Raw genomic sequence first — 26,495 nt, forward strand, 5'->3', positions numbered from 1 at the left:
CAAGTTGGCCTATCGAATGGCCCAGCGTGATGTCTGCCTAGTGTTGTTTGCACCGCGGCCAACTACGAACAGCCCTCAGGAAAATTGCGCGGGCAAAGTTTACTTGGAGTGGAATTACAACAATGCGATTATTTTACCACGACAGCGCATGACTTGGTAATGATTGTGATGTTAACTACCTAGTCTGGTATGCAGGAGGTCATGGGTTTGATCCCGACCCTGATGCCTAAATATTTGGAATTTGCATGTTCTCCCCGTGGTCCTGTGGATTTTTCTCCGAGTTTCTCCGCTTTTTACGTCTACATTTAGAATCAACGTGAGTTTATAGTGTTTGGCAGCCACTTCGTTGAGCGATCATTTGTGATAGCCAGGTGGCTTCCGAAAAAGAGCTACAAGAGCTCAATGGTGGGATTTACCCAGTAAAATAAAGCGTTTTAATAACTTTTAATTATTGCGGCAATCTGCACACGGGTTTCATCTCCCTTTCAGAAGCCGAAGCGCCGGACTCGGACGAGGAATTACCGTCGGCGCCTGGTGTCCCGCTACTCGTTCGGGCCGAGCCAGGCATGGGGAAGTCATCGCTCATGGCGAGATGCGTGGCAGAGACGTTAAAGGTATTCGCGCCGACCCAGCTACTCCACAAAAAGCTGTGAGCATCAACAACCCTGGGCAGCGCAGGGTCACGTAAAGCGTAAACCGTATATATTTTAAATGTAATATCACCTCCACTCAAGCGGGTATCAAAACATTGTAAACTGAAATCATATGCAAGCACAATGAAATAATGCTTAAGTAAAAGCCATAAGAAAATAGTGAGTCTTCGACTCCCTCCTGAACACACACGGAGGCTCTGAGCGTGCCGGGTCACCGCCGGCAAGGCGTGCAGATCCTTGGGGCAACACTTGAGAAGGCCCGACCCTCCAGCGTCGAGCGCAAGAGCCCAGGCTGGGAGAGCAGTAGGTCCCTGCTCTGAAGAGCGTAGAGTATAAACCCCAGTCGTGCGTGCGTCACGGCCAGCCGCAGGATTTGTTAGTCGGCGGGTCTACCGCTCACGCTGTCCACCAGCTCGCCAACCTCAGCGTGTTGCTGATCGGCTCCCCCACGCAGGCAGCGGCTGTCGCAGGCTGCTGCCGCTGCGCTGTTGGAGAAGCCCTTGTGAAGCTGCGGGTTGACAAAATGTGCAATCGTGTCGTAGTGATCGGGCTGCGCGCGCGCGCCATCGTGCTACGGCTGTCTTGTGCTGTGCATTTTGTGCCCCAAAGATGCCAGGCCTCTCGGTGTTCTACCACTTCATTGGCTGCTGCCCAAGCTCCACAGAACTGATCAACTTACTTAAGCGTCTCTGTTGCCACGTGAACCCCCCTTCGAAAGGTATGCCAGTGCCCAGGTTACTACACACCACAATATTCAAACAATCGCGCTGCATTTTCTGGCCTTTTATAGACTGTATCCATTACTTTGCAGATAAGGTTGGTGGATCACGGACGTTTCATTGGGACTTGCACCTGCCTACCTCTTCTCTATCAACTCTCTCTCTCTCCTCCTCCAACAACAACCGCCGTTTGCCACGAAGTGGCAGTGACGTCACCACGGCGCTTGTGCCAAGCTATGTGCACTTTAAGGCCACGTGAAGTGCCGAACGCCCGCTGACAGGAGGTGTACGGGACAGACTCAGGTGCCACGGGTTGAGTGACTGAGATGACTGGCAGCTGCAACACCTGTGCCCCATAAAAATATCTACACACACACTCTTCCACTGTGATCTCCCTCTACTCCCCCTCCGCGCTCTCTCCAAGCTCCCCCATCTCATCTTGCTCTACTCTCCTCCACGCACTTTCCTACCACTCCCCTCTCATCTCACTCTACTCACCCTCCACGCTCTCTCCTACCTCCCCCTCTCATCTCACTCTACTCCCCTCCACACACTCTCCTACCACTCCCCTCTCATCTCACTCCACTCCCCTCGACGCACTCTCCTACCTCTCCCCTCTCATCTCACTCCACTCCCCTCCACGCACTCTCCTACCTCTCCCCACTCATCTCACCCTACTCCACTTCCCGGGCTCTCCCACCCCTTTGCTGAATTGTGCGGCTGAAATAATTTAATCCTAGCACGTAATATTTGATAGTAATGTGAATAATTAACTGTGCTCTGAATCTGGCGACCTGAGTTCGATTCTCAAGGACTACTAATGTTGTTGTCCTTCCCCGCACCTCCGATTAGCACGATTGGCTACGTACTGAACAAAAGAAGTTCAACATACATACATCTGGGCCAATCTTGGGCCCCCTCGATTTGCCAATCTATACTCAATCAGCGTGGTGAAGTATAGTCAAATCAACTTCCACGGCACAGGCAGACCTTTTTCCAGCAGTTGTTTGACAATTGGCTGTAAATTACCATTCATAATTTACTCTCAAGATGTATGTATGTTGAACTTCTTTCACACCTTACGTAGCGAACCGTGCACATCGAAGACGGTCGGATACTGTGAGAGTGGACCTTGGAGGTTGGTGGTCCGTTGTGTAGCATCTGGCAGAGGGGAAGAGAGGAAGTACAGCGAGGTGTGGCGTGCGGTGACGTGGCCGAGCGGTGCCGCGTCTGCCGCTGCCTGCAGATGTTTTTGCGGTTCGAGCCCCACGGCTGCCCTGGTTAATACTGCGGGTGAATTAATCGTGGAATACACGCCGCCCGCTTCACAGTGGCCGTTAAAAGATCCCCGCCGCGATGTCGTCCGAAAAGAAGAAGGTTGTGCGTGTGCCGCCGTCATGTTTCAAAGTTGAAGGAAAAACAACATTTATCCGCTAATCACTTGATTGGGAAGTAACACACGGCGACGTTTGCCCACCCCCAGTGTGAAACTGGCAGGACCCTCCTGAGAAGAGTACCGAGACTCGGTCAGGCTTCTGTGGGTCAACAAATATTAACCATAATGAGTAACTTCATTCAGCCAAAGGTTTATGTGGATGTCGGTCGAGCGGCTTCACGGGACAGCTCAACTTTCAGGACCAGCTGAACTGGACAATCTCTTTGATGTCCCTGTAACCACAGAGACGTTGTTGGAGACCCTGGAAAACTGCACGGACGAAGAGGCGTGCTCCCAGCCACTGCAGGAGATCCTGGAGGCTGCTGGCGAAGGGGAGCTGCCGTTAGTCATCTTCGTAGATGCCCTGGACCAGGTGATACTAACGGTCGCTTTTGTGCAGGAGCTTCGTTCGTGTAACCGAATGAAGATACTCTGGCGGGGTGCTTCCGGAAAAGCGGGGCCAAGCTGGTGCACTGTCGGAAGGTTTTGGATTCTCATGCGAGTTGGGGGGGGGGGCGGGGGGGGGGACGATAAAATTGAGATCCACTTTGTGGGAAGTTTGTTTGTTTCTTTCTTAGGTTTACGAGTCAGCTGGCCAGGATTAGGCTAAACTTGGCCCACTTTGCAACCCAGGCAACTGCAGAGCACCGACTTAAGTGTTTCTGACATAACATTAATACTAACAATGACATATTTAAGAATCGCAGTTAAGAGGGAAGCATCATATATACTATTAAAAAGGAATAATTTAAAAATATATGTTTTAAACGTAAGTCAACAGTAACTGCACTATGGGTGCACTCATCCTCAACAAAGACATGTGGAGTTTCCACATTGTGCTGCAAGCAGGAGGCGAGCTGCCCAGCATGTTCATTTGAACAGCGACCACTGCTGCTCCCATCCCCAGTGTTGATCAGACAGGCCTTGTCCAAGCAAAGTCCTTGAGGCACAAGGCCGCACGGGGGGCTATTATTCTACGTTGGTTCCTGACAGGGATGGAAGCGGCATTATATGTAGAAACTTGTCTCTGTTGTCCTGCTGCTCAACTATAACACAGCCGTGGTTTTCACTTTTTTTTTATGACGGTGGTCTAACCATGGCAGTGTGCGGGGGTGTCCACGCAGTGTATGACGCAGTGTCACGTGAACGTGCAGGGCGTGATGGGAGGACCGATACAATGGCCACAATTGTGCCTTCGCTGTCTAGAAATGAAGTGATGCACTCTTGTTTGTTAACAGCCTGCTAGAAATATTTCTCATAAATTTACGAAGAGTGTTACAATTGCAGGAAACAAGGGGGGGGGGGAATGCGGTGCTATGGGGGAACCATCTTACAGAGAGATTTTTAATGAATACGCGGCTTTAACTTCTGGAATGTTATTCTGAACAGATGGCGGTGCCTTCTGTCCCCTGGGCGGTCGTGTAACAGTTTGGCTACGGGCGGTACCATCTTCCGCAAGATGGATTTTTAACAACTCGATTGAAACACGCCCTTTGTAACACTGTTGCTGCATCCATTGGTTGATAAGGTGCAGCGCCAACTTCGGCTTTAACATTCATGGGGAAAAAGGTGTGCCTTATAGTCTTAAAAGTACGTTATACAGTAGTCCCTCGATTAACGTTTGTAATCCGTTCCACGAAATATACCGTTAATTTAAATAACTGTTAATCGAATTCACTTGTAATTTTTAAAGTTAAAAAAAATAATCACCGAGTCTGCAAGAGAGAGCTGTTTCCACTGCCAGAACAGACAACGTGATGTAAACAAAGCCGGTAGAGATCTCAGCGCTCAAATGGGCAACCCTGATTGGCTGAGGGCATGGCTCAATCCGCGAAGGAGCGCTTGGATTGGCCGACATTAGCGTCCACGTGCATACCGTTAGTCAACATTTTAACGTTGTCGAAACCATGGGGTCCTATTGGGAGACGAAACGTGAACCGAAAAACATTTAACCCATGTCACTGTTCACCGGGGGACTAATGTTGTACTTGATTTGATCAATTGTCGCTTCCTATCAGTTCTCAAGTCACGCGTCGGCCAGCCACCTCTGCAGTGCCCTCCTCCGGGCTGCGGAAGCCGGAGGGCCCCACGGCGGAGCTACCTGGGTGCTGAGCTCCGCCGTGGGGCATGGCTGGCAGCAGGAGGCCCTCTCGTGGAGCGGCCCCCTCGTGGAGCTGGGCCCCCTGGCGGAGGACGAGGCCCGGGATGTCGCGACCGCCTTTCTGCAGAGGTTCAACAAGGTGGGGATCGAATGCCTTTCACCGCTCAGGATCCTTTACCACGTGTACTCGACGGACTTGGTACCGATTTGCTGTCTTTGCATTATATGAACTGTTCTGTCCCCACCCCCAGCACCACACCACACCACCCCTCACCAACCTGCACTGACCAGTGTGGTGAAGTATGGTCAATAAAAGCTCCATACAACAGCTGACAAAGGGTTGTAAAAGGCGAAGGTGCAAGCCTGCAATTACTTTTAACACCACGGCAAAGAGCTAAAACTGAAAATGCTATTTAACAGAGGATAGCGTTGAGCTAATGCTAGGGTTTGACGCTACTGCCTGCATTCTGTGGATTTTAAGGTGCTCTGGAAAGTAATACGCACACCAACTTGTACTCCACGTCAAATCTGGTCTCACACACACACACACACGGCTATCGGATTCTAAGACACACCCTTAACGTTCCCTTTAAAATAAAGGGGGAGGGGGTTGGGGGAACGGTGCGTGGTACTCCGGAGAATACGGTAAGTGTTATGCACTTTTAAATCATCTTGATTGAAAACAAATTTCTTTAGAACTGATTGTTGTGTTTAGTTTGTTGTCCCTCCCCCCGCACCTCTGATTAGCGCGGTTGGCTACGGTAAGGTGCGAACGAAGTTCAACATAACGGGTGCGCACACACAACCACCCCACACACCTCTCGGCACGCAGAGGCTGGACCTGGCCCAGATGAGCTCTCTCACGACCAACCCTGGAGCTCGTCTGCCGCTGTGGCTGGCCCTGGCGTGCGAGGAGCTGCGAGTGTTCGGCTCCTTCGAGGGCCTCTCGCACTACGTGGCATCGCTCCCCGCCGACCTGCCCGCCCTCCTCGCCCAAATCCTGGGGCGGGTCACGGCGGAGGACCTGAGCGAGCTGCTCGGCAAGGTCAGGAAGGAATCCGCTCAACGGCAGAGTCTTCGAATCCATGAAACATTTTTATGGGGCCAAGAACCCGCTGAGGGAAACTTACTGTGATGCCCTTGTACGTGTGTTGAACTTCTTTCGCACCATACGTAGCCAATCGTGCTAATCGTAGGTTAGTTTCGTACTGTTAAATTTTGTATTGCGCTGACCGCTATCCAAATTTTAAAAAAACCCATCAAGTTCCAACCTACACAGCTCCCAAGTCATTTTACGTGAAAGAAATACACAGTGCATCCCTCGGCCCCATGTGTGACTGTGAAACGAGGTTTTAAGAATACGTTTCGGTAAAGTCACGTAGAGATAAAAAATAAAATAAAATAAATCACGACGTTTCGGGCACAACACAAGCGTCCATCAGGTGGGAAAGCATGGTCTGCTGCTGAGGCAGACTGCTTTAATAGGTTTGAAATGGGAGTAGCTCAAGGGTTATAAAGAAGTGGCCAGGGCTAGTCTAGGAGGCCGCTCTCCTAGCACACTTTTACATGCTCATCTCTCACATTAACATCATGATAGTTTCTGACATTAACATCATGCTAATCTCTCACATTAACATCATGCTAATCCCTCACATTAATATCGCCACTTCCGTGCCCTCGTTTAGGAGGCTGCTGTCCTATCTAACAGTTACATGCTAACCCTTGAGGGGGATAACACTCAAAATACAACGCTCGCCTCCCGCACACAAAACACCTACCAAGGAATTGTTCCAGCTACGTCACGCCGGGCTGGGCTTCTTGGGGCGACACAGTGGCAAGATGTTAACTACCTCGCCTTGTATGCAGGAAGTCGTGGGTTAGATCCCGACTCTGACGCTTGCTGTATATTTGGATTTTTCTCCGGGTCCTCCGGTTTTTCCCTCGACATTTAGAATCAATATGCGTTTGGAGTATTTGGCTGCTATTAATGTCCACATGGTAAGCCACTTCTTTATCATGTGGATCAGACTGCTTCTGAAAAAAGCTATATTGCTCAGTGGGCCTTACCTGGTAAATTTTAAAGTTTAGTTTTAGTTTTTCTCACCTTCAGGAGACAGCATTATCAGGACGACCACCATTTTTAAATGGGCTGGAGTAATTGACCACAATAAACGTAGTTGATGACAATTGTGAGTCCATTAATTAATTGACTTAATCAACACGTCCCCGCTCAAGTTTCACGTTAATCACGATTCAACTTTCCTTTTGCCCGCGCGTAGATGCTGTGCTTGCTCGAGTGTGCCCCTCACGCCCTGGCAGAGGTGGACCTGCGGTGCATCCTGGGTGGCTGTACGGAGGGAGGCAGCCTTCCCATGATGCAGTGGGCCCAGACGAGGCGTGGGGCCCGCGGTCTGCTGAGGGGGAGTCTCGACGACGGAGGGCTGGAGACGATTGGATTCTGCCACAACGCTGTGGGGGAGGTGACGACAACAACTCCCTCGCTTAGTCCAATGGCACGGGTTCTCAACCTCTTGAAACAATAAAAAAACAAATCATTTTATTTCACCAGGTAAGGCCCACTGAGCTATGTAGCTCTTTTTCAGAAGCGACCTGGCTGTCACAAAGGATATCTCAACGCAGTGGCTTATCATGTGGAAATTTATAGCAGCCAAATACTCTGAACGCACGTACAATTCTATATGTGGAGGAAAAAACCGGAGGACCCGGAGAAAAATCCACGCCACCACGGGGAGAGAGACACGCAAACTCCAAATGTACAGGCGTCAGGGTCGGGATCGAACCCACGACCTCCTGTATACCAAGCAGGGTAGTTAACATCTCGCCACCGTATGGCGGTCCCCCAATCTAAACCACCAGTCTCCATACCCTACCCCAGCTACTGTCTCCTCCGCATTATAAGACGCACTTTTTCCCCCGCTGTATTTTAAAACGCAACTTCAGGGTGCGCTTTTTCCTTTCCGGAGCGCCTTACAACCTGGAGAATGCAGAAGCGCATGTTTACTCTTCGGCAGCGTGCCGCCGACATTTCCGCGGTGTCCGTGCCCGTAGCCCGCGGGTTTGGAACCCTCGCTGCCTCGGGGTCAAACGCTGCTCGTGAGCGCCTTGACCTTTTAAAGTGGCGCTCGTGACGCCGTGTCTGTTGCAGGCGGTGCAGTCCTGCCTGCTCTCGCACGAGGGCGGCCGCCACGGCTGCCTGATCGCCCTGGCCGACCACTTTGAGGGCTGTTGCCGTGGCGACGAGGGCCGCTGGGTCGCCGTGGCGACCGTGCTGCCGCGGCTGCTGCGGGAGGCCGGACTGGACGCGCGGCTCGTTGCGTTCCTGCGCAGGGACCCCCGCGGAGTGCGCGTCAACTTCATCGCTCGCCAGCAGTTCCTGAAGGTCCGACCAATCGTGTCCAACCACCTCGCCATCCCACCATCTGTGCTGTATCATCATCATCACGATCCATGGGCAAGATAGCCCGTAGTTGTGCACTGCATATATCGTCATTTGTTTCCACTTTCCTCTGTCTCATGCCAATATGCTCACAAGTCGTGCCACATCTTTCTGGCACCAATCTCTTATGTTGTCATGAAGCTATTCTCTGTTAGGTCTTCCTTTCTTTCCGGTTCGTTCCATTTGTTACGAACAACACGCCTTGAATTTTCTAGTGTAGCCGTTCAGATTGTTCTATTTTATGGTAGAAATAAATTGATAGGCTGCACTTTCACCCGGTTCAACAAGTATGTTTCAGACCATATCTGTACAGTTAGAATGTTCTGCTTTTGTATGACTGGGTCTCATCAGGTCCTCCTCTTCCCTCTCGCGCACACTTAAAACCTCCTCCAGACGTGGCATACGTCCCAAGCGTGACCGTCTGGAAAAGTCTCTTGAAGACTCGGCGAAGCTTCTCCGCGTCAATATTTACGAACAAAAAAAATGGGAAAAAAAAACCAAATTAATAACAAGTGGTCCACACATGTCATGACCACAATACGTGATGCTGCGCTGGTGGTTCGATCCCTGCCGATCGACGTGTGGTGGGGTAAAGTGTGAGCACTTCCACCTCTTATAAGACGTCTGGCCAGTGTGAAAGAGTAGACCAAGTACCCCCTAGGAGAGCAACTCTCCAGAGCTTCCTTGAGTGGATTTAATTTTGCCAGCAGTAGTGTCAGAGCAAGCTATCACAGGGCCTGCATATTTACCTTACTTCTGCAGCGTTATTATCCACAATTCATGTTGCTGATGAATACAGTTCAGAAAATGTGGTCATTAACAACAAAAAAAGGAAGATAAAGTGATCATTGCGCAAAGCAGCTTGGAGAGACGCGAACTTGCAATAACACTGAGAGACAGGAGGAGGAACACACGGATTAGAGAACGTACCAGCTTTATGACATAATTCACACTCATAAGAAATGTGAGGCTTGGGCAGGACATGTTTGATAACATGAAAATCAATTACTCAATAATCCGATTGGCCCACCATAAATTCTCACTATCGGCACTCACCCCACGCGTGCGCCCGTGCGTCACCCCGCGCGGCGGCGCGACGGGCACATGCTGCTCATTGTCGTCCGTGTCGTCGAGCAGGATCTGCGCTGCAAGATGATCGTCTGCAACGGATTCTCAAGGAAGGCTGCCATCATGTGCCAGACCTGCGCCTTCAGCGTGCGAGCCTTTGGACAGGTGCGTCGCTGCACGCACACACATGCACATACACAACGCGCGCGCACGCACGCACGCACGCACGCACGCACAAAAAACATACTCGAGCACCGATGTATGCCGACATGGCACACGAATGGGTGGGTGGCCAGCACTACACTCAGCTGTCTTTATCACCATGGTGGAGATATTTACACCAGGTGCTCTATTTTGAGCAGAGTCAACCTAGGAGAGCGCTAAGCACTCCACCGCCATTCCCAATACATGCACGCACACACGCACACACTGCACACACGCACACACTGCACGCACACACACCTGTTCACTCACTCTCAGTGTCAGCAGAGCGTAGGTCTGAGTGCATTATGGTTTACACAAAGTAGGATGGTCGTTCATGGCACATTCTAACACTTCGGCATGTTACAATTCATTGACTCAAATAGATTATTTACACTTAAAATACTTGTATAGATATTTATAGCAACATTAATGAAAATTGAAACTCGCGCACAGATTTTTTCACAGGGGCGCAGGTAACCACAGACAAGCGGGAAGGCAGCCAGAATCGCTGCCGACTATTTCCCAAGCTCTGTGGACCTATAATTGGGATGTCTCAGCACTCCATTAACCACGAGTGTTTATACATTCGAGTGGAAGCCAGAGTACCTCAAGACATCCCACGCATGCCAGGGTGGTAGCACTCGATCCCCATGCAGGTGGAAATGGCAGTGAACCCGCTTGTGCTATACTGCCATCATTCCCTGGTGAGCCAGGAGATCGCGACATCGGCGGGTCGGAGGTTTCACGAAATTTCTTGTGATCCACCAACCCTCGCCTCCAAAGTGCTCGACTACAGGCCACGTGGAGCGTAGTCACCAGTGCAATTCTGAGCTGTATCTACTATACGTGCGTTGAACTTCTTTCGCACCGTATGTAGCCAGCCGTGGTAATTGACGGTGCGGGATCAGGACGGCAAACTAAAAAGGCTTTGGGATTGAAGAGAATCCCAATACGTGCGTTGAAACAAAATAGTTGAATCGGTTGCTTACACTGATGCCAGTTTACTTGCAATTGTTCCATTGGCTAGCACCAGTTGATGCACCGTCTCTTTGCAGATGTTCTTAAACAAGGACAGCTGTGCGATCTGTGGGACCGCTGCGCACACCGCCTCGAAGGAGGCCTACTTGTGTCACATTCACCAGCGGTGAGCACTTCTCTCATCGAACACAACAACCGCCACAAAGTGCGGTGATGTCACCACGACGCTTGTGCCAGGCCACGTGCACCTTGAGGCCACGTGAAGTGTCGAACGCCCGCTGGCAGGAGGTCACGGGGCAGACCCAGGTGCCACGGGTCGACTGAGATGACCGAACACACACACACACTCTCAGCCTCCCGGTGCACCAGGTTTAAATAACGGGGCCAAGTTTCTTATTAAATCCTCCGGCCTCCGCCACACCCAGCAGTAGAAATGGCTGCACCACAGCGAGTCCATCGACAGGTCACGTGTGGTGGGGTAAAGTGCGGGCACTCGCAACTCTTCGAAGAGTCTTGGCCACTGTCGAGTAGTTAGGCTCCATAACCTCGAGCTTGAGGGGTTCTCTAGAGCTTCTAGTGGAAGCCATTTTGCCAGCAGTAGCGAGTAATTGCAGGGTTGCACCTTTATCTTTTTAAACAACTTATCTGGAAAGCCCATTGGCCGATGGACTAACGAGACACGAGAGGTGTGGGATTAGTGGGAGGTGCTCGTCCCATATGGCTCCGTGCTCCGGTGGTGAAATACCACCTGTAATATAAAGCCGTGCATGGTCTTGGATCTACATACCCGCGGGCCTGGTTTGTCCCTCATGCGACCTCAGTGCAGGGCCGACTCTCCCAGCCACGATTCTTGCACCTGACGCTAGGTTGCCTTCTTGAGTGCCACTCATAGGATCTGGGATGCCTCGCCAACAGTACTAATCGGAGGTGCGGGACAGATATGCAAAGGCATCCGGGCGTGGTGCTGGCCACCTACCCCCTCGTGTGCCGTGCTGGCCTTCATAGGTGCTCGCTAACAGCACCACTTCCCCAACAGCTTGTTAAAACGAAAAGTTGGATATTTGTATGTCTCTACATGTACGTATGTTAAACTGCTTTCGCACCGTACATAGCCAACCATGCTAATTGGAGGTGCGGGGGAAGGACAACTGTGCGCAAAAAGCAGTTCTCAAGAAATTAGTTTTCAATCTAGATGATTTAAAAGTGCATAGTGGCTTCCTAATATCGAAAGGAAGAGCGTTCCAGACGGCCGCAGAAGCGCATCTGAATGCACCGCGTGACGCGGTGACCACCGTCTTCATTCGACTGCGAGCAGCCAAAAGCCGCCGCCTTCTCGGATGCCCAGAGTTCGCGTGATGAAGGTTTATTCACTCCTTGGATGCCCGGAGTTCGCGTGATGATGGTTTAGTCGCTCCCCGAGTTCTCACCTGGCCAAACACCTGTACCCTGTGCACAGGCTGCCGAATCACGAGGACTGCTTCCTGTGCGGCCGGGCCCTGATGGGAACGGGGAGTCGGGCGGCGGTGCGGCTGTGCCACATGTGTGGCTTCCGCGAGGCGTGCGTGCACCTCGCCGGCACGTGACGCCCGCGAACGCCTGGCTCGCTCCCCCTCATCAACCGCGGGGTTCTGCACGCTCGCCCAACTCGCCCTGCATTCGCGTCTCGTGATCTGTCTGGTATCCCATCTACCAGTATGTCTGTCTGTCTGTCCGTTCTGGTCTGTCTGGTTTCCCATCTCACTTATTCTTTGTCTGCAAGTTCCTCTGTTTTCCATGGTGCCGTCCATTTGTTCGTCAGCCTAACGTGCAATCCGGAGGTCGCCGTCCGATCTCTCGGCGAGGCAGTTGAAACAATTAACAGGTTGCCCTTTAATCCCTTTCCCTGCCCCCACATCCACACCACCTCTCGTCCACCCAGCAGCATAAATGTGTAACAACCACAATTAGAGTCCAACGTGTGTTCGGCAGGTCAAGTGTGGCGAGGTAAAGCGGCGTGGGTTTACGCTCACCGCTTGCAAGACGTTTGGCCAGTGTGGTAGAACTAAAACACAAACATCCCTCTTCTTGGTTCTTTCGGTAAAGTCACGTAGAAGGGAAGTAATATATATACAAACATCCCTTGTGCAATGGGTTCTCAACCGTCGTTTGGCGACGGATAAAACCCCACTTTTTAATTTTGTTTCAACCGAGTGAACCCCCCTTTGCCTGACCCCAACACGGTTCTGAGAAAACACATTCCTGCAGGGGGAGCTAGTAGGAACGTTGGGTTGCTCGGTCAATGGCCAGGGTCAACAGCGGCGTGGTGTATTCCGCAAATATGCCCGACTGAGGGCGGGCACAAGCCGGCGTGAGTAGGTCAAACGTTGAGTTTTATGAGGGCACCACGGGGTGACCAGCCCCTCCCCACCCAGCCCCACCCCTCCCACCCCCCACCCAGCCCCTCCCCCCACACCCAGCCCCTCCCCCCCACCCAGCCCCTCCCCCCCCACCCAGCCCCTCCCCCCCCACCCAGCCCCTCCCCCCCCACCCAGCCCCTCCCCCCCCACCCAGCCCCTCCCCCCCCACCCAGCCCCTCCCCCCCCACCCAGCCCCTCCCCCCCCACCCAGCCCCTCCCCACCCAGCCTCACCCTCCCCACCCAGCCCCTCCCTCACTCACCCCCCCAGGGGTCCGCCTACACGAGTGGACGCCGTCTGGCAGCAGGGGAGTAAGCGAGCCGTGGCCGATGAATCGCTGCTGCTGCTGCCGCTGTCGCTGTGATCATCTCTCTCTCACACGCGCGCTGAGGCTTCCGGACAGGGAATTCGACTCTCTGGCGGAGTTTGTTCATAAACTCGCGAGGCTGCAAAATGTAATAAAAATAAATAACAAAGCTCCCAAGCCGGCTTTTAGCACCTCACTCTCCCATAACTGTACTTTCCCGCCAAAAACACCAATGCGCTGTTTTAACAACTTTGTCCTGTTTTCTAACATCCAAATAACACTCATGCAATTGCCTCAATGTACGCGCAAGATGCTGTTCTTATTGCCACGTGTTGGCAGGATTTAGTCACGAAACGTCGTAATTTATCATAAATCATCACAACTGTTAAGACACCTGCTGTCCGCAAGCCATCACTGCAGGAGACGGGTGGGCGGGGCTACACGACAGGGGGCGGGGCTACGGGGCAGTGGGCGGGGCTACATCACGGGGCGGGGCTACGCGGCAGTGGGCGGGGCGACAGGACAGGGGGCAGGGCTACGCCACAGTGGGCGGGGCTACGGGGTAGGGGGCCCTGCAGTGCCAAGGCACGAATTCCACATTGCTATGGTGGAATATTCCCTAAAGGGTGGCAGTGGTCTCCATCGCAAGGCCCGCGGGCCACTGGCGGCACCTGGTGGCCTTTAGTGCGTCCCCCGACAATACACAACATGTAAGAAGGGAGGTCCCATGAAATACGCATGTTAACACGCGTGATAAAACCCAACATCGTCCTGCCAAACCCTCCCCCCCCCCCCCCCAATGGTTCACGTGTGTGGCGGCCCTCACACTGATGATGTCTTATCGGCGAAAGTGCCCCCCCCCCACCAATTCTGAAAGCCAGTGACGAGCACTGCTAGAAGGAATGCAGGCCGAGTGGTGTTCCGACTGGCGCGTGAACTCGCAAACCGCCTTCAACTCGGGCCTCCGTGGGCCTCGTGTGACCCTAGAACCACAATCTGAGCCACGGACAAAAAATACCGCTTGCGTATTGTGCATCGGAGACATGAAAACGTGGCATTTGGGACAAAGAGGGCGGCGGCCTTGATACCAATGCAGACCGCGCAGCGGGCAGCACGGGAGGAAAATCAATCGGCACGTTTTATATTTAGAGCCAGGTGAGAGGCAGCGGAGATTCGATATCCCAAGCCAGGGGAAGGTCACGCATCCGGCAAATGGAAATGACAACAGCTGGGCGGATAGAGGAGGGTTTACGGCGAGCCACGGGAAAGATGATCGTGCGTGTTAAGTGTATTTTTATGGTATTTCCTGCAAGCACCTGACTTTGAGTGGCGCTGCGGTTATAGCGCGAGACGAACAGAATATTGCGAGTTCATGGGTTTGCTCGGGTACTGAATCAGCCCATCATATTTGCAGGGTTGATAAAGTCGGCAGTTGTCTTCCCAACGGAGAGACTGCCTCTGCAGTTTGGGGAATGTGAAATTGAAATCGGTGGCTCGGGGAGATGCCAACAAAAACATCGCATTGCTCGCTCGAGCGGAGACAATGGACGACTTATTCTTAGGTTTTTTCGGTAAAGTCACGTAGGTAAAAAATTTAAATTAATAAAAGTAAAATAAAATAAAAATCACGACGTTTCGGAGGCAACACAAGCTTCCGTCTTCAGGTGGAACCGTCACAGCACGATTGCTGTACAGCTATCGTGCTGTGACGGTCGTGATTTTTATTTTATTTTAATTTTACTTTTATTAATTTGAATTTTTTACCTACGTGACTTTACCGAAAAAACCTAAGACTATGAATCCTTGCAGTCACGAAAGCTTCAAATCGAGAATGAACGACTTCCCCGACTCGGTCATCTAAACGCACGATCGCTAAGAAGTGGAATCGCGCGGCACGGACACGTCCGCGATGACCTCCTGGTCCACGTCTCCTCCCCAAATCGGGTTCGTCCGCTTCTCTCTCTCCCGTCCCGCAGCGCGACCAACACCTCGAGCAGAGTCCGCCGGCAAACGACTTCTTCATCAAAGATCTTTATGACGGGGAAGGCTCCTATTAGTGCCGTCAGCTAAGCTTAACAAGGAGACCCGGTAAACTATGTCGCGTGTAAACACAATCAAGGATTTTTGCCCCTTTAATTTTATTTTCTTCTAAACTAGCCACACGTGGCAATGGAGCCGATTCGTAGCGGTGGTGGCGAGTGCGAGACGGGCCACGCGTGTAGGCTGAACACACACACACACACATCCGGTAACCTCTGCGTATATATTCCGCGTCTCAAACCTTTCAAAGTGTCCACCCTGCATTCACTTTAAGATGTTTTTTTGTTCATGTTTTTGTTTGTTGCGGTTGCACCCGATTCAAGAGCCGAATGGCTCACAGGGCTATAGCTAATAAATGAACTTGAACTTGAAATCACGTGGGTTCACCGACGGGGATTGTATACGTGTGTTTTAAATAAGGCTTTCGAGATTTGTATAGTTATAAGCAATAGAGAGTTGATTATAGTTAAGCCAAGTTTCAGCTTTCTCGCCCTTGTGGAAGGTGAGAAGTTACAACGCGTCATTCCTGGCCACCTCTTGGCTATTCGATGTCGACAAGGTTTTTTAGGGCGACATCAGAAACTGGTTTCCCACCCTCAGGACTGCGACTATAATATTACCAACAACATTCACAGACGCGTGGCCTCACGCAGGGTCGAGAGACGCTTTGCCACAGCGAGCTTGGCGCTTGAAGGGCAGCGAGCGGGTTTGGTGAGCAAACCGCCGTTGCAGGCGAGATGCCGCCTTATTTCAAACTTACGTGTAATTTTTATATTTTTTGCAAAAATATATATATATTTTAACTACCCTTATAGCATTGTTAACTTTAAAACAACACTGATAAACAGGCAGCCCTGTAATTACTTGCTTACGCCAATGCTGGATGGAAGAGCTTTTACTGGAGGGAACTTTTAAGAGGGTATTTTGGCCTACTCTTCCATGCTGGCCAGGTTTGTCGGAAAAGAGGTGGGGGGTTACCCGCACTTGACCCCACCACACGCGCCCTGCACACACGCGCCCTGCCCATCGACTCGCTGTGGTGCAGCCATCGGTATAATGTTGAGTGGACAAAGGTGACTCAGTTTAATTTGTGTTTGGATACAGTCCGAGAGCCAATTACTCACGCCGTCTTTAAACATTCTGCTATTAATTATTGTCACTATCCGAGTCCTGCTTCCCTACCCCCGACTTGACTGTGTGATAAAGCAAAAACTTTTTCAGGGTAACACTGTGGTCATGTGACTTGCAACTGTGGTCACGTGACTTACACGGCAGGTTTCGGAGATGAACCGCCACAGCTGAAACATCCCAATAAGGTTGGGGTGTGTCTTGAAATTTCTAACTTAACACATTTTTCCGTACTTTCTCTGCTCCACCCCCCGTTGGATCTGCCGCCGGTGGTCTTGTAAACTGGACATCTGTGGGGAAAGAGCTTTAGAGCTCACCGGATTCCTCCAGTGTAAATAAAGATTCTGAAGTGTGAGCACAAGACACAGCACGCGTGTCTCTCCATCCCGTGCAAGGGTGCCGAGCTCGTGGAGAGCGGTGGCCGAAATGCGTGGGGGAAACAGATAAAGTTTGCGTCTGCCAAACCTGTTTCCGTTCCACCCAGAATCTCAATGTCCACACGGTCACACGCCAAGTAATTTTCACCATTCTATTACACATCGGATGATAGACGTACACAGTGAAACCACTCCACACCGCGGATTCTCATTTATGAGCCTCTTAAACTGCCAATCTTGTTACCTGCATTGGCCAATGGATCTGTGTTTATTCCTTTCATCTGGAAACCGGGATATTGCGTACAGCAGGCCGGCTGCAAGCGGCAAATCCCTCAGCGTCGGCCGCGTCACTGCGGTTACATCTGTGGTGGCACGTGGTGACGTTCTCATGCCAAACAATAATGGACATTGTTTAAAATGAAGAAAAATGTCAAGAATGAGAATCTCCGCACAAGCGCAGAATGCAACCGAGAACCTTGCATGCACGGCACCTACGAGTCCGCCACACGAAATAACAAGCAGCTCGGCTTTGTGGAAAATGATGAACTGGAGGCTGTATACAAATCACTCCATGCAATGATGTACACGCGTGCGCACGTGTGTATGTGTGCGTGCTGTGTAAATCCCAAAAATTGCCGGGGCTCCCCTCTGGCCTGAGATATGACAAACAGGAAGTTTTAAAGCCCTTTCGGAAAAACCTCGCGAACAAATGGCTACGCGCGAGTGTGTGGGGAGGGGGGGGAGCGAACGCTCCCGCGGCGTTTGGTTGACGTCTCGCGCAGCGGTGGGATGGCCAGGGTCGGGGCTCGACGGGTCGGGGACGACGCCCCGTGGCAGGGCCCATCATGGACGTGGTGGCAGCTCGCACGCCGCTCCCGCCGCGGGTCAAACCCCCGTGACGTCACGTATAAAGCTGAACTCTTTTTTTATTTTACCAGGCAAGGCCCCATCTGAGCTACGTAGCTCTTTTTTAGAAGCGACCTGGGCCATCATGAATCACGGTTGAACAAAGTTGTGGCTTATCGTGTGGACATTTATAGCAGCAGCCAAACACTGTAAACGCGTGGTGATGTTGATTCTAAACGTGGAGGGAAAAACCGGAGGACCCGGAGAAATATCCATACGACCACGGGGAGAGAGCCACACAAACTATAAATATACAGCAGGCGTCACACGACCTCCTGTATATACAGCAGGCGCCACACGACCTCCAGTATACCAGGCGAGGTAGTTAGCATCTTCGCCACCGCAGCCATGAGAAACGGGAGTAGGCCATGCGTGCCAATGCCACGGTCCAAATTTGGCAGATTAGTAAATGTATTCTTTAAGTTACTTTAAATCGGGTAATAGCACGTGGCAACATCACCCACGATCAGCAGGTTCATGCCCATTTGCAGGCCGTTGCTGCGTATGCATTGTGCCGCGTAGAGGCAGCTGCCTCTGGGGAGGGGGGGTCCCCCTTTGGCTGGGCTGCAGCAGGACGCCGAAATGGTCGTGGCGCGATGCAACAGAAGGCTCCCCCCCCCCCCCGACCCCTACAATGCAAATTCTCGACGTTATTCAAGGATGTCCGCAAGTCATCCGCAAATAAGAGTTGTAGCACGCTGGGTTGTTGTTGCTTGACGAGCCTCATCTTCAGCAGCCCAACTGCCTTGAGTTCGGTCATATTTATACATAAATGAAGTTGATTTCAAACTTATTTATGCAGGATAAACCGTCTCGTTTATTGATTGAGTACAGCCGCTGTTACATTTTACGGGTCAAGGTTGCACTAATGACTCCAGGAAAGAAGACAACAACAACAACAACAAAAAAGAGAAAACCAGACTTGCAAATATTGCAACGGGGTCTTTTCTTTGTATCACTCACTCTGGAGCCCGTGGTGCATTTTGTACACGATGCCCTGTTAAAAATGACAGGGCATCCTTGGGACTTGGGGAACTGTGGCTTCCACGCCAAACTGCTCACGGCGATGAAAGTTCACGCACGATGCTGCTAAGTGGAACATGTGCGGGTCTATCACGAGATGTCCGTGTTTTATCAACCCAACTCTACACGACGGCTAACAATTGATATTCGTACGCCTGCAGCTTGCATCATTGACAATAACGTTTAACTTGTGCCGCTGCCACAAATGCCACTTAAAAAAGAAACCGCCTTGACAGTTTAGTATATATATTTTTTTTAATGTAAAAAAAATTGACTTCAAAGCGCTTGAAATCTGGACACAAGGTGTGCTGGTTTTGAGGAAAAGCGAATTTCTCAGCATGATATATCCACAGGGCCACCGTCAGAGCGACGTAAGTGGTCAGTCTCAGGCTGGAAAATTTCCCTCAAAATGTCTCCCGACTTTCTAAAAATGCGAATTAGAAACGGCTGCACTTGAATTCAAAGAGGTCAAATTAATAAAGCACCTGGAAATGCATTTTCTGCCCGTGAACGTGGCAGCGTTAGCGACCAGGTGTGTCCCGAGAACCAAGTGACACCTACGATCCAATGAGAGAAGTCGGTACACTGTGACCTAACAAAAAAATTCGATGGCAAAATTTTTCGTTTTGCAAATTACAAAGATGACTAGTGCAAAATAATGATTTTTTTGCCGTATGCAAATTTCACGTTTTACATGAAAAACAAAACAAGGTCACGATTATTAAACTCTAAAGAGATTAAAAAAAGTACTGAGACACTTTATATTATATAAAAGAAACAAAACATAAAAAATGTGTTTTCGTTGCCAGTAGCGACTGAGTTTTTTAAGCTGTGGGAGCATCAAGGTCAAACACGGTTGCAGGAGACGGGGGGGGGGGCTTTGGGCCACATCTGTGGACTGAAAGGAGGGTGGGGCCCAATGCTCTCTTCACTCGAGCCGCCACGAGATGTCTACCCGTGACGTATTGTCGCTCTTCTCGGGTGTAATCGCAGTTATTTTCCGTACAAGTGGCAGATAACAACACCGCTGTGTGGGGGGGGGGGAGGCCATCTTACACCGTCTCACCGACTGAAATGTACAAACGATTTAAGATGGACGCCTCAAGCATCAAATGCCAGTCGCCAGCTGCGGCCCCCGTGGGAACGTTTACTCGAAGGACGAACGGCTCAGCTTCCGATCAGCTGGTACGAAGGCTGCAATGGCGCCCCCTCCTCCTCCTCCTCCTTCGTCACTGCCCTCAACGTGGCCCAAAGCCCCGGAGGACTCCCGCAATAAACATCCAAGACACCAAGAGGCTCCGCGATCACGGGAAGGCCTCGTCACGCCAGGTCGCACGCAGTCACCGCCCACCCAGCGAACTCTCCGTTACCACCAGCAGTCGTGGCTGCTGCTGCCGCCGCTGCTGCCGTGCTTTTCCTGACAAATGATAATACACGTAATCCAAACCATAATTAAAAACCTACTCTATATAAAAGCTGTTTTATCAGTTGATGTGTACAACACAATCTCACCACGCATACGGGGGGGGGGGGGGGGGGCGGGAATGGGAGGGCAATGGACGTCTTAAAAATGGAAATGAACGGGGGAGTGTGTCGTTACGAGTTAAATCGGCTATAATTTTAATCGAATTCGGACAATGGGGGGGGGGGGGAGATTGGAGTCGAGGTCTGTGAATGGCCAGCCGAGTTACAAGAGTCAGTCGTGGACCTGTGGCCCCTGGTGGCTCCTGCAGGTTTTTCTCGCCGTTCCGTTCACTTCAGGAGGCGCTCGCGTCGTGCGGGAATGCAGTGCAGAGGTTCACCAACACCAACCCCACGTTGTTTGCGGCTTTACGGACAGCGATAACGACTGCTCGTCCGTTACCCCACCGGGTGAGATTCCCGTTACGAACGTCCCACTTAAGACGGGGCGAGGCCTGTGGCTACCCGACGTTAAACGGGCACCAATATTCGTTTTTTTTTGTAGCGCGTGATTCAAGATGTGGAATTCGATGCTAAACATCTGAAAGAACACGACGGGCCTTAATTTTAGAAAATGACGTCACACAACAGGGTTCACAACTTCCTCCCCCCCAAGAGTGGACAGCGCAAAACCCGGCCACGATCTCACCCCTCCCACATCGGCTACCCGGCCAGCCTGGTTGCAGGCCAAGCGCATCAGGTTAACGACGCGCAACGGGTGAGAGATGTGGAGTGCCCCTTCCACCAAATAATGACGCGTCCGAGGTTTGCGACGCGCAGAATCGTGCCTTGACCGTCCGGATGGCCGTCCACTATCCCGGAGGTCAGGTTGGTGGATCAGATTGGGATGGGAGCCAAGTTGAACGGGCATCTACACGCCATGGAGGGACAGTTATAGTGAGCACGTATCCGACAGCATTTCGTCCGTGCGGTTTGTTGTTTTCTCTCTCTCTCCCTCTTTGCACCGCAATTTCATTGGACATCAAAGAGTGTTCATAAAGATCGGTGAATCACTCTGAGATAGGACTCCCTCTCTCCTCAGAAGGTGCCTTGCACAAGGAGTGAAGTGAACGTGGGAAGCCTGCGTGTTAAACCGACTGACAAGGGAGAAGAGTTGCGGCAAATGGTGCCACAGACATTTAACATTAATCAAGAAATGCCAGATTGTTGCCTGCAACTAATGTTGAATTCATCGATATTCAAAGCTAACAGTTTAAAAAGTGCACCGCTCTCCGTGTAATTTGGATGCTAAACACCGTGTGACGTGGCCCACTGTGCGTACGGACATCAGCGATTCTCCGACCGTATGTGCGAGTTTTGTTTTTCGTTCTGGACCGGTCGACTTTCCTCTCAGACACAAGAAAAACCAAAACGTAAAAACAACTTCAACTGAATAAAAAAAGAAACCCTAAACTGACCAAAATCCCAATCGGTATTTCAACTCCTAAAAATTCAGCAAGTCTGTCTGTCCCCCTAGGTAAAATACAACAAATTACAGCAGTTAAACTGACAACACGAACGCTTAATGTGCAGTGTTGGCGCAACAAAGCCATCGGGGAGGGGGGCATTTAAAAACCCGTCTTGGACGGTGCCTCCCTCTCTTCCTGCGGAGGAGTCCCACCTCGCACCCCCCGCCGCCACAACCAACAACGATCAACGACAACACAACCTCCTCCTCCTGCTCCCGACGGCATCGCCGCACCCCCCCGTAAGTCACATGCTGCCGATGCTAGTCTGAGTCTTGCCGTCCATCCACTCGTAGGAGGAGGCGGCCACCGCCTGCGTCGTGCCGGGGCTCAGGGCGTCGCCGGGATCCAGGCACAGCTCCTGGAAGATCGGGTCGTTGATGTCCACCATCGTCGTCTCGCCGTCGGGCGCGTCCGCGCAGTTTGCCTTGCACTGCTCGAAGAACAGGTTCGAGTCCAGGTCGCCGATGCCGCCGAGGCCCGTCACGAAGTCGGCTCCGGCTTTGGCCGCGCCGCCGTCGTCGCTTCCTTCGCCGTTCCCGCCGCCGTCGGCGACGCCGCCGCGCTCCGGGTCGCCGCCGCTGTACATCTCGGCGCACGCCGCGGCCGGCTCCGCTTGCCCGTCCGGCGCGGCCTGAAGGGACGACACGAAGTCGGCGAACGCCGGGGCCGCGACGTGGTCGTCGTCGTCGGCGGCGGCGAAGCCGGTGGGGGTGGGCGTCGGCGTCGGGGTAAGCGCGGCCACGTTCTGCTCGGTGACCCCGTGGCACTGTACGCCGCCTCCCATCTGATAAAATCCCTGCAGCTGCTGCTGCTGTTGAAGCATATGATGCAGATGGTGATGCTGGTGGTGGTGGTGGTGGTGACCGTGCTCCTGAAACTTAAAGGCGACGGGGCTGGGGCTGTGGGGACTGGGGCCAGGACTCAGCACGGCAGGCTGCTGCTGCTGCTGCTGGAGCTGCTGCTGCTGCTGGTGCTGCAGCAGCGGTGGCGGCGTCTCGAGCATCTGCGTGAGATTGCGCCGCGCGCTGTAGTTGGACGGGAGGCTGTTGATGCCGATGCCGCGGCCCGCGTCTCCGCCGGCCCCCTCCAGCTTGCTGAGCAGCACGTTCTCGATCTTGCGCGACGTCGGCGTGTGCTTGCTGCACGTCGCGGAGAAGGGCGTCTGCATCATCACCGACAGAGGCACCGAGTGGCTGCGCCCGGCCTGCCCGGGGCCCGCCGCCGCCGCCCCGGCCGGGCCGTCCCCGCCGCCCGCGCCGCCGGCCGCGAACGCCGCGTGCACCTCCGGGTTGAAGAGGGCGGCGAGGGGCGGCCCCCCGCACACCGCGCCGGGCCTGGGCCGGGTTCGCACGGGCCCCAGGCTGCCGCTCAGGTTCCTCTGCCGCTGCGCCGCGGGGCTGTGCTGGCAGCGGTAGAGCAGGGAGCAGTTGCCGCCGCCGGCGGAGCCCTTGCCGTCGAGCGGCGCGGGTACGGCGAACGACTCGTGCAGGTTGGCGCTCGTGCCGCTCGCGCCACGCCCGCCGCCGTTAGTCAGCACCATTGTCGACGGCCGCAGCTGCCGGTGCAGTTGCTGCTGCTGCTGCTGTTGTTGGTGTTGTTGGTGCAACAGGGAGAAATGCGCTTCCGACATCGGCTCCTGGCCGCAGGGGTACTGTCGCTGCGCCGGCGCTCCCGACGACATCCCCGGGACGCCGAACGCGTGCGACTTGCTGAACTTGTTGTCCAGCGACTCCTGGTAGCTCGGCAGGATGTTGGCGCCGTCTCCGTCCGCCGCCAGCAGGCCCTGGGCCACGCCGCCGGCGCCGGCGCTGCCGCCGGCCTCGGGCTTGCTGAGCCACGGCAGGCTGGCGTGCGTGGCCGTGGGCCGCTGCATGGGCTTGGGTACGCCGCTCGACGCCGCGCCGGCACCGCCGCCGCCGCCGCCGCCGTTGGGGTAGACGCCGGCGCCGGAGTTGATGGGCGTGAACATGAAGGAGTGGCGGCCGTCCACGGGGCTGGGCGGCACGCTGCCCCCGCAGCTGCTCGAGTGGCCGCTGCCGCACCCCCCGCCGCCGCAGCCGCCGCCCGTCGCGGCCGGGCCCTCCACGGGCGTCCCCACCAGCATGATGCGCGAGCCGGGCCGCGAGCACGGCGTCCCGACGGCGCCGGCCCCCTGCAGCAGCGACACCAGCTCCTGGGTGGGTGTGAGCGACGGCGTGGGCGTCGGGGTCGGGGTCGGGCACGGCGTGGTGCTGGCGCCCGTGCCGTACGGCGTCGCCGCGCCGCCGAAGGCGAGCGACGCGGCGCTCGACAGCGCCATCTGCTCCTCCAGCTCGACCAGCTCCTCGACGATGCTGTCGCGCGTCTTGTCGTCGTCGTCGTCGCCGTGCGGGTAAGGCCAGCCGCCCCCCCCCGTACGCTCCTCCCGCCGCGCCGGCCTGCGTCTCGAACAGCTTGCTCGACGCGCTGCGCGACGCGACGGCCGCCAGCAGCGCCGCCGCCGCCGCGGCCGCCGCCGTTTGGTCGTGCGGCTCGGCGAGCCGGAGATTCTCGTCCCGGGCCGGGCTGTGGGGCTGCGCCGAGGCGGCCGGCGCAGGCTCCGGCGACAGCACCTTCTGCACCTTGGGCTGCGACGGCGGCGGCGACGGCGCCTCCGCGGACTCTCGCTTCAGGTTCCCCGCGCCGGCCGCCTCGCTGCGAGACGCATCGTCCTGCTGCGCGAGCGACACGGAGACCACGAACGGCACGGACGCTCTGCCGCTGCCGCCGCCACCCGGCGCTACGCTGGGCGAGGGGCAGGTGGTGGCTGCAGAAGCAGCAGCAGCAGCAGCAGGTGCGCTGGCGTTGTTGGCCACGGGGATGTCTGCACCATCCTGTGCCGTGCCACCGCCGCTGCCGCCGTCCGCGGGCGCGGCCCACGCACGCATGGCTCGCTTGACCGGCGACGCCTGCTGCTGCATGTTCATCGGCTCCGTCAGGCGCTTGCGCGGACTCTTCGGCGCGCTCCTCCGGGCCGTCGCCTTAACCGTGGGCGACCTGCGCACGGCTCCGCCGCACTGCTTCTTAGCGCCGGTCGACGGGAGCCGGCCCGCCAGGGGCCCGTTGGGCTGTCCCACAGCCCCCCGCCGCTCCTCCTCGACGGGGGAGGCGGCGGCGGCGACACCGGCCGACGCCTTGTCCCTCTCCGCCCAGGCGGGCAGCGCACGCGACGCCGGCCGCGGCACGAGCGTGCGCTTCTGCTCGGCGCCGCCGGGCGAGGGGCCGTCGCGATTCGCCTCCGCCGGCCTCGGCGCGCCGGGCGTGGTGGCACGCGAGCACGGAGCCGAGCTGGAGCCGGAGGCGCCCTCGGCCACCGCGGCCGCCGTTGCCCTGCCGCCAACGCCGGCCGAGCACTCCACGATGCGGAGCGTGTTGCCGGTGTGCGCCTTGCCCTGCGCCGCCGCCGCCGTCACGATCATGTTGACGATGCCGATCTGCTGCTGCTGCTGCTGCGCCGTGCCGCCGTGGTTCGGCTTGGGCGACTGCGCCGAAGCGGCGACGGAGGCGGCGACGCACGGGGACGAGGAGGAGGACGAGGAGCACGACGACAGAGACGACGTCGAAGACGACGACGACGACGACGAGAAGGCGGCGGAGGACACCGCCGGCGGCTTGACGGGGCTGCTGCGGGTCAGGATGACGGCCGTCGTGGACGTGCTGATCTGGATGGAGCCGCCCGACGAGCCCGCCGGCGCCAGCGGCTTGGGAAGGATCTGCGGGTATCGCGGTTTGCCCACGCGGTCTCCGATCGGGCTGCTCGACAGGATGGACGGCGTCACGCTGCCGTTGCTGCCGGCGCCGTTGGTGCCGCCGTTGTTTTGCTGCTGCTGCTGCTGCTGTTGCTGCTGCTGCTGGACGAGCTGCATGTGCTGTGCGACCACCTGCACGTTCTGGGGAAGGCGCTTCGCTTCGGGAGTGAGGACCGGGCTTTGCGGAGGCACGAGAGACTTGGTGGACTTGACCTGCAGCAAGCACATCGGGGGCGGGGTAGGGGGGCGGGATGGTTGTGGGGTTTAGGGCAGGGAGGTTGGGGAGTGGAGAGATGAGAGTGAGCCTCGGGATGGGTTCAAGGACTTTGTTGAGTTATACATTTGTGATGACCAAATGTATAGCTCAGTGGACCTTAGCTGGTAATATAAAAATATTCGTAGTAGTAGTAGTTTGAAACGCCATGTGACTGGGAGGGGGGGCTCACTACACTTGAGTTCAGCGTCAGTGCTGGTCATCAAGGAATACAGAACCCTTGGGTTTCCACTAAGCATGGCGTTTTTGCATCAATATGCATAGGTACATGAAAATTCACCTTGTGACCGCGTGCTTAACAGATGCGTGGAGATAACACAGTACAGATAGTCCCCGAGTTACGATGGTCCGACTTACGATATTTCCATCTTACGATGGCGATAGCTATACGACAAAATGCATGTTAAAAGTTTTTATAGCAGATAGGATTGTTTCCTGAAAAAACTTTCTATTAAATTGCAGTTCATATAGGTAGGCTAAGAATTTACCTTGTTTTTTTACTTTACATTTTACTGTGCAATACAGTATTGTAATTAATAAATACATACAGTATATAGTTTAAACAGTACGGTACTGTAAATTGCTCTGTTTTGCTAAATTATCACCATTCTTTAAGACTCCTGGGTAGGCTAGGCCATCTTCGACTTACGATATTTTTGACTTACGATGGGGTCGTCGTAACGCATCTCCATCGTAAGTAAAGGATCAACGCACCAACAACGAATGGGCCTGA

At 54.2% G+C, this 26,495-nt stretch overlaps 2 protein-coding genes and 1 long non-coding RNA gene across 3 annotated transcripts in view; 1 reads left to right on the forward strand and 2 right to left on the reverse strand.

Moving 5' to 3' along the window:
* Positions 1–997: 997 nt before the first annotated feature.
* Positions 998–4,972, reverse strand: LOC144949272 (uncharacterized). Its single transcript, XR_013640262.1, has 3 exons — positions 4,909–4,972; positions 2,451–2,533; positions 998–1,161 (listed from the first exon to the last, which is right to left on the reverse strand). It is a non-coding gene; the product is annotated as an uncharacterized LOC144949272 (long non-coding RNA).
* Positions 4,973–7,270: 2,298 nt separating this feature from the next.
* On the forward strand, positions 7,271–12,203 carry LOC144949271 (uncharacterized). Its single transcript, XM_078879191.1, has 5 exons — positions 7,271–7,388; positions 8,075–8,308; positions 9,503–9,598; positions 10,693–10,781; positions 12,072–12,203. Exons 1-5 carry the CDS (start codon positions 7,281–7,283, stop codon positions 12,196–12,198), a joined length of 654 nt encoding a protein of 217 aa, XP_078735317.1. The 5' UTR covers positions 7,271–7,280; the 3' UTR covers positions 12,199–12,203.
* Positions 12,204–17,118: 4,915 nt separating this feature from the next.
* Positions 17,119–26,495, reverse strand: part of LOC144949273 (DNA-binding protein RFX7-like) — a 107,255-nt gene continuing 97,878 nt past the window's right edge. The window contains 2 exon segments of the mRNA XM_078879193.1: positions 17,119–24,113; positions 24,115–25,701. Coding sequence (XP_078735319.1) covers positions 21,966–24,113; positions 24,115–25,701 — 3,735 coding nt within the window. The 3' untranslated portion in view covers positions 17,119–21,965.

Source organism: Lampetra fluviatilis, chromosome 53, assembly GCF_964198595.1.
Source record: "Lampetra fluviatilis chromosome 53, kcLamFluv1.1, whole genome shotgun sequence".
Classification (NCBI taxonomy): domain Eukaryota; kingdom Metazoa; phylum Chordata; class Hyperoartia; order Petromyzontiformes; family Petromyzontidae; genus Lampetra; species Lampetra fluviatilis.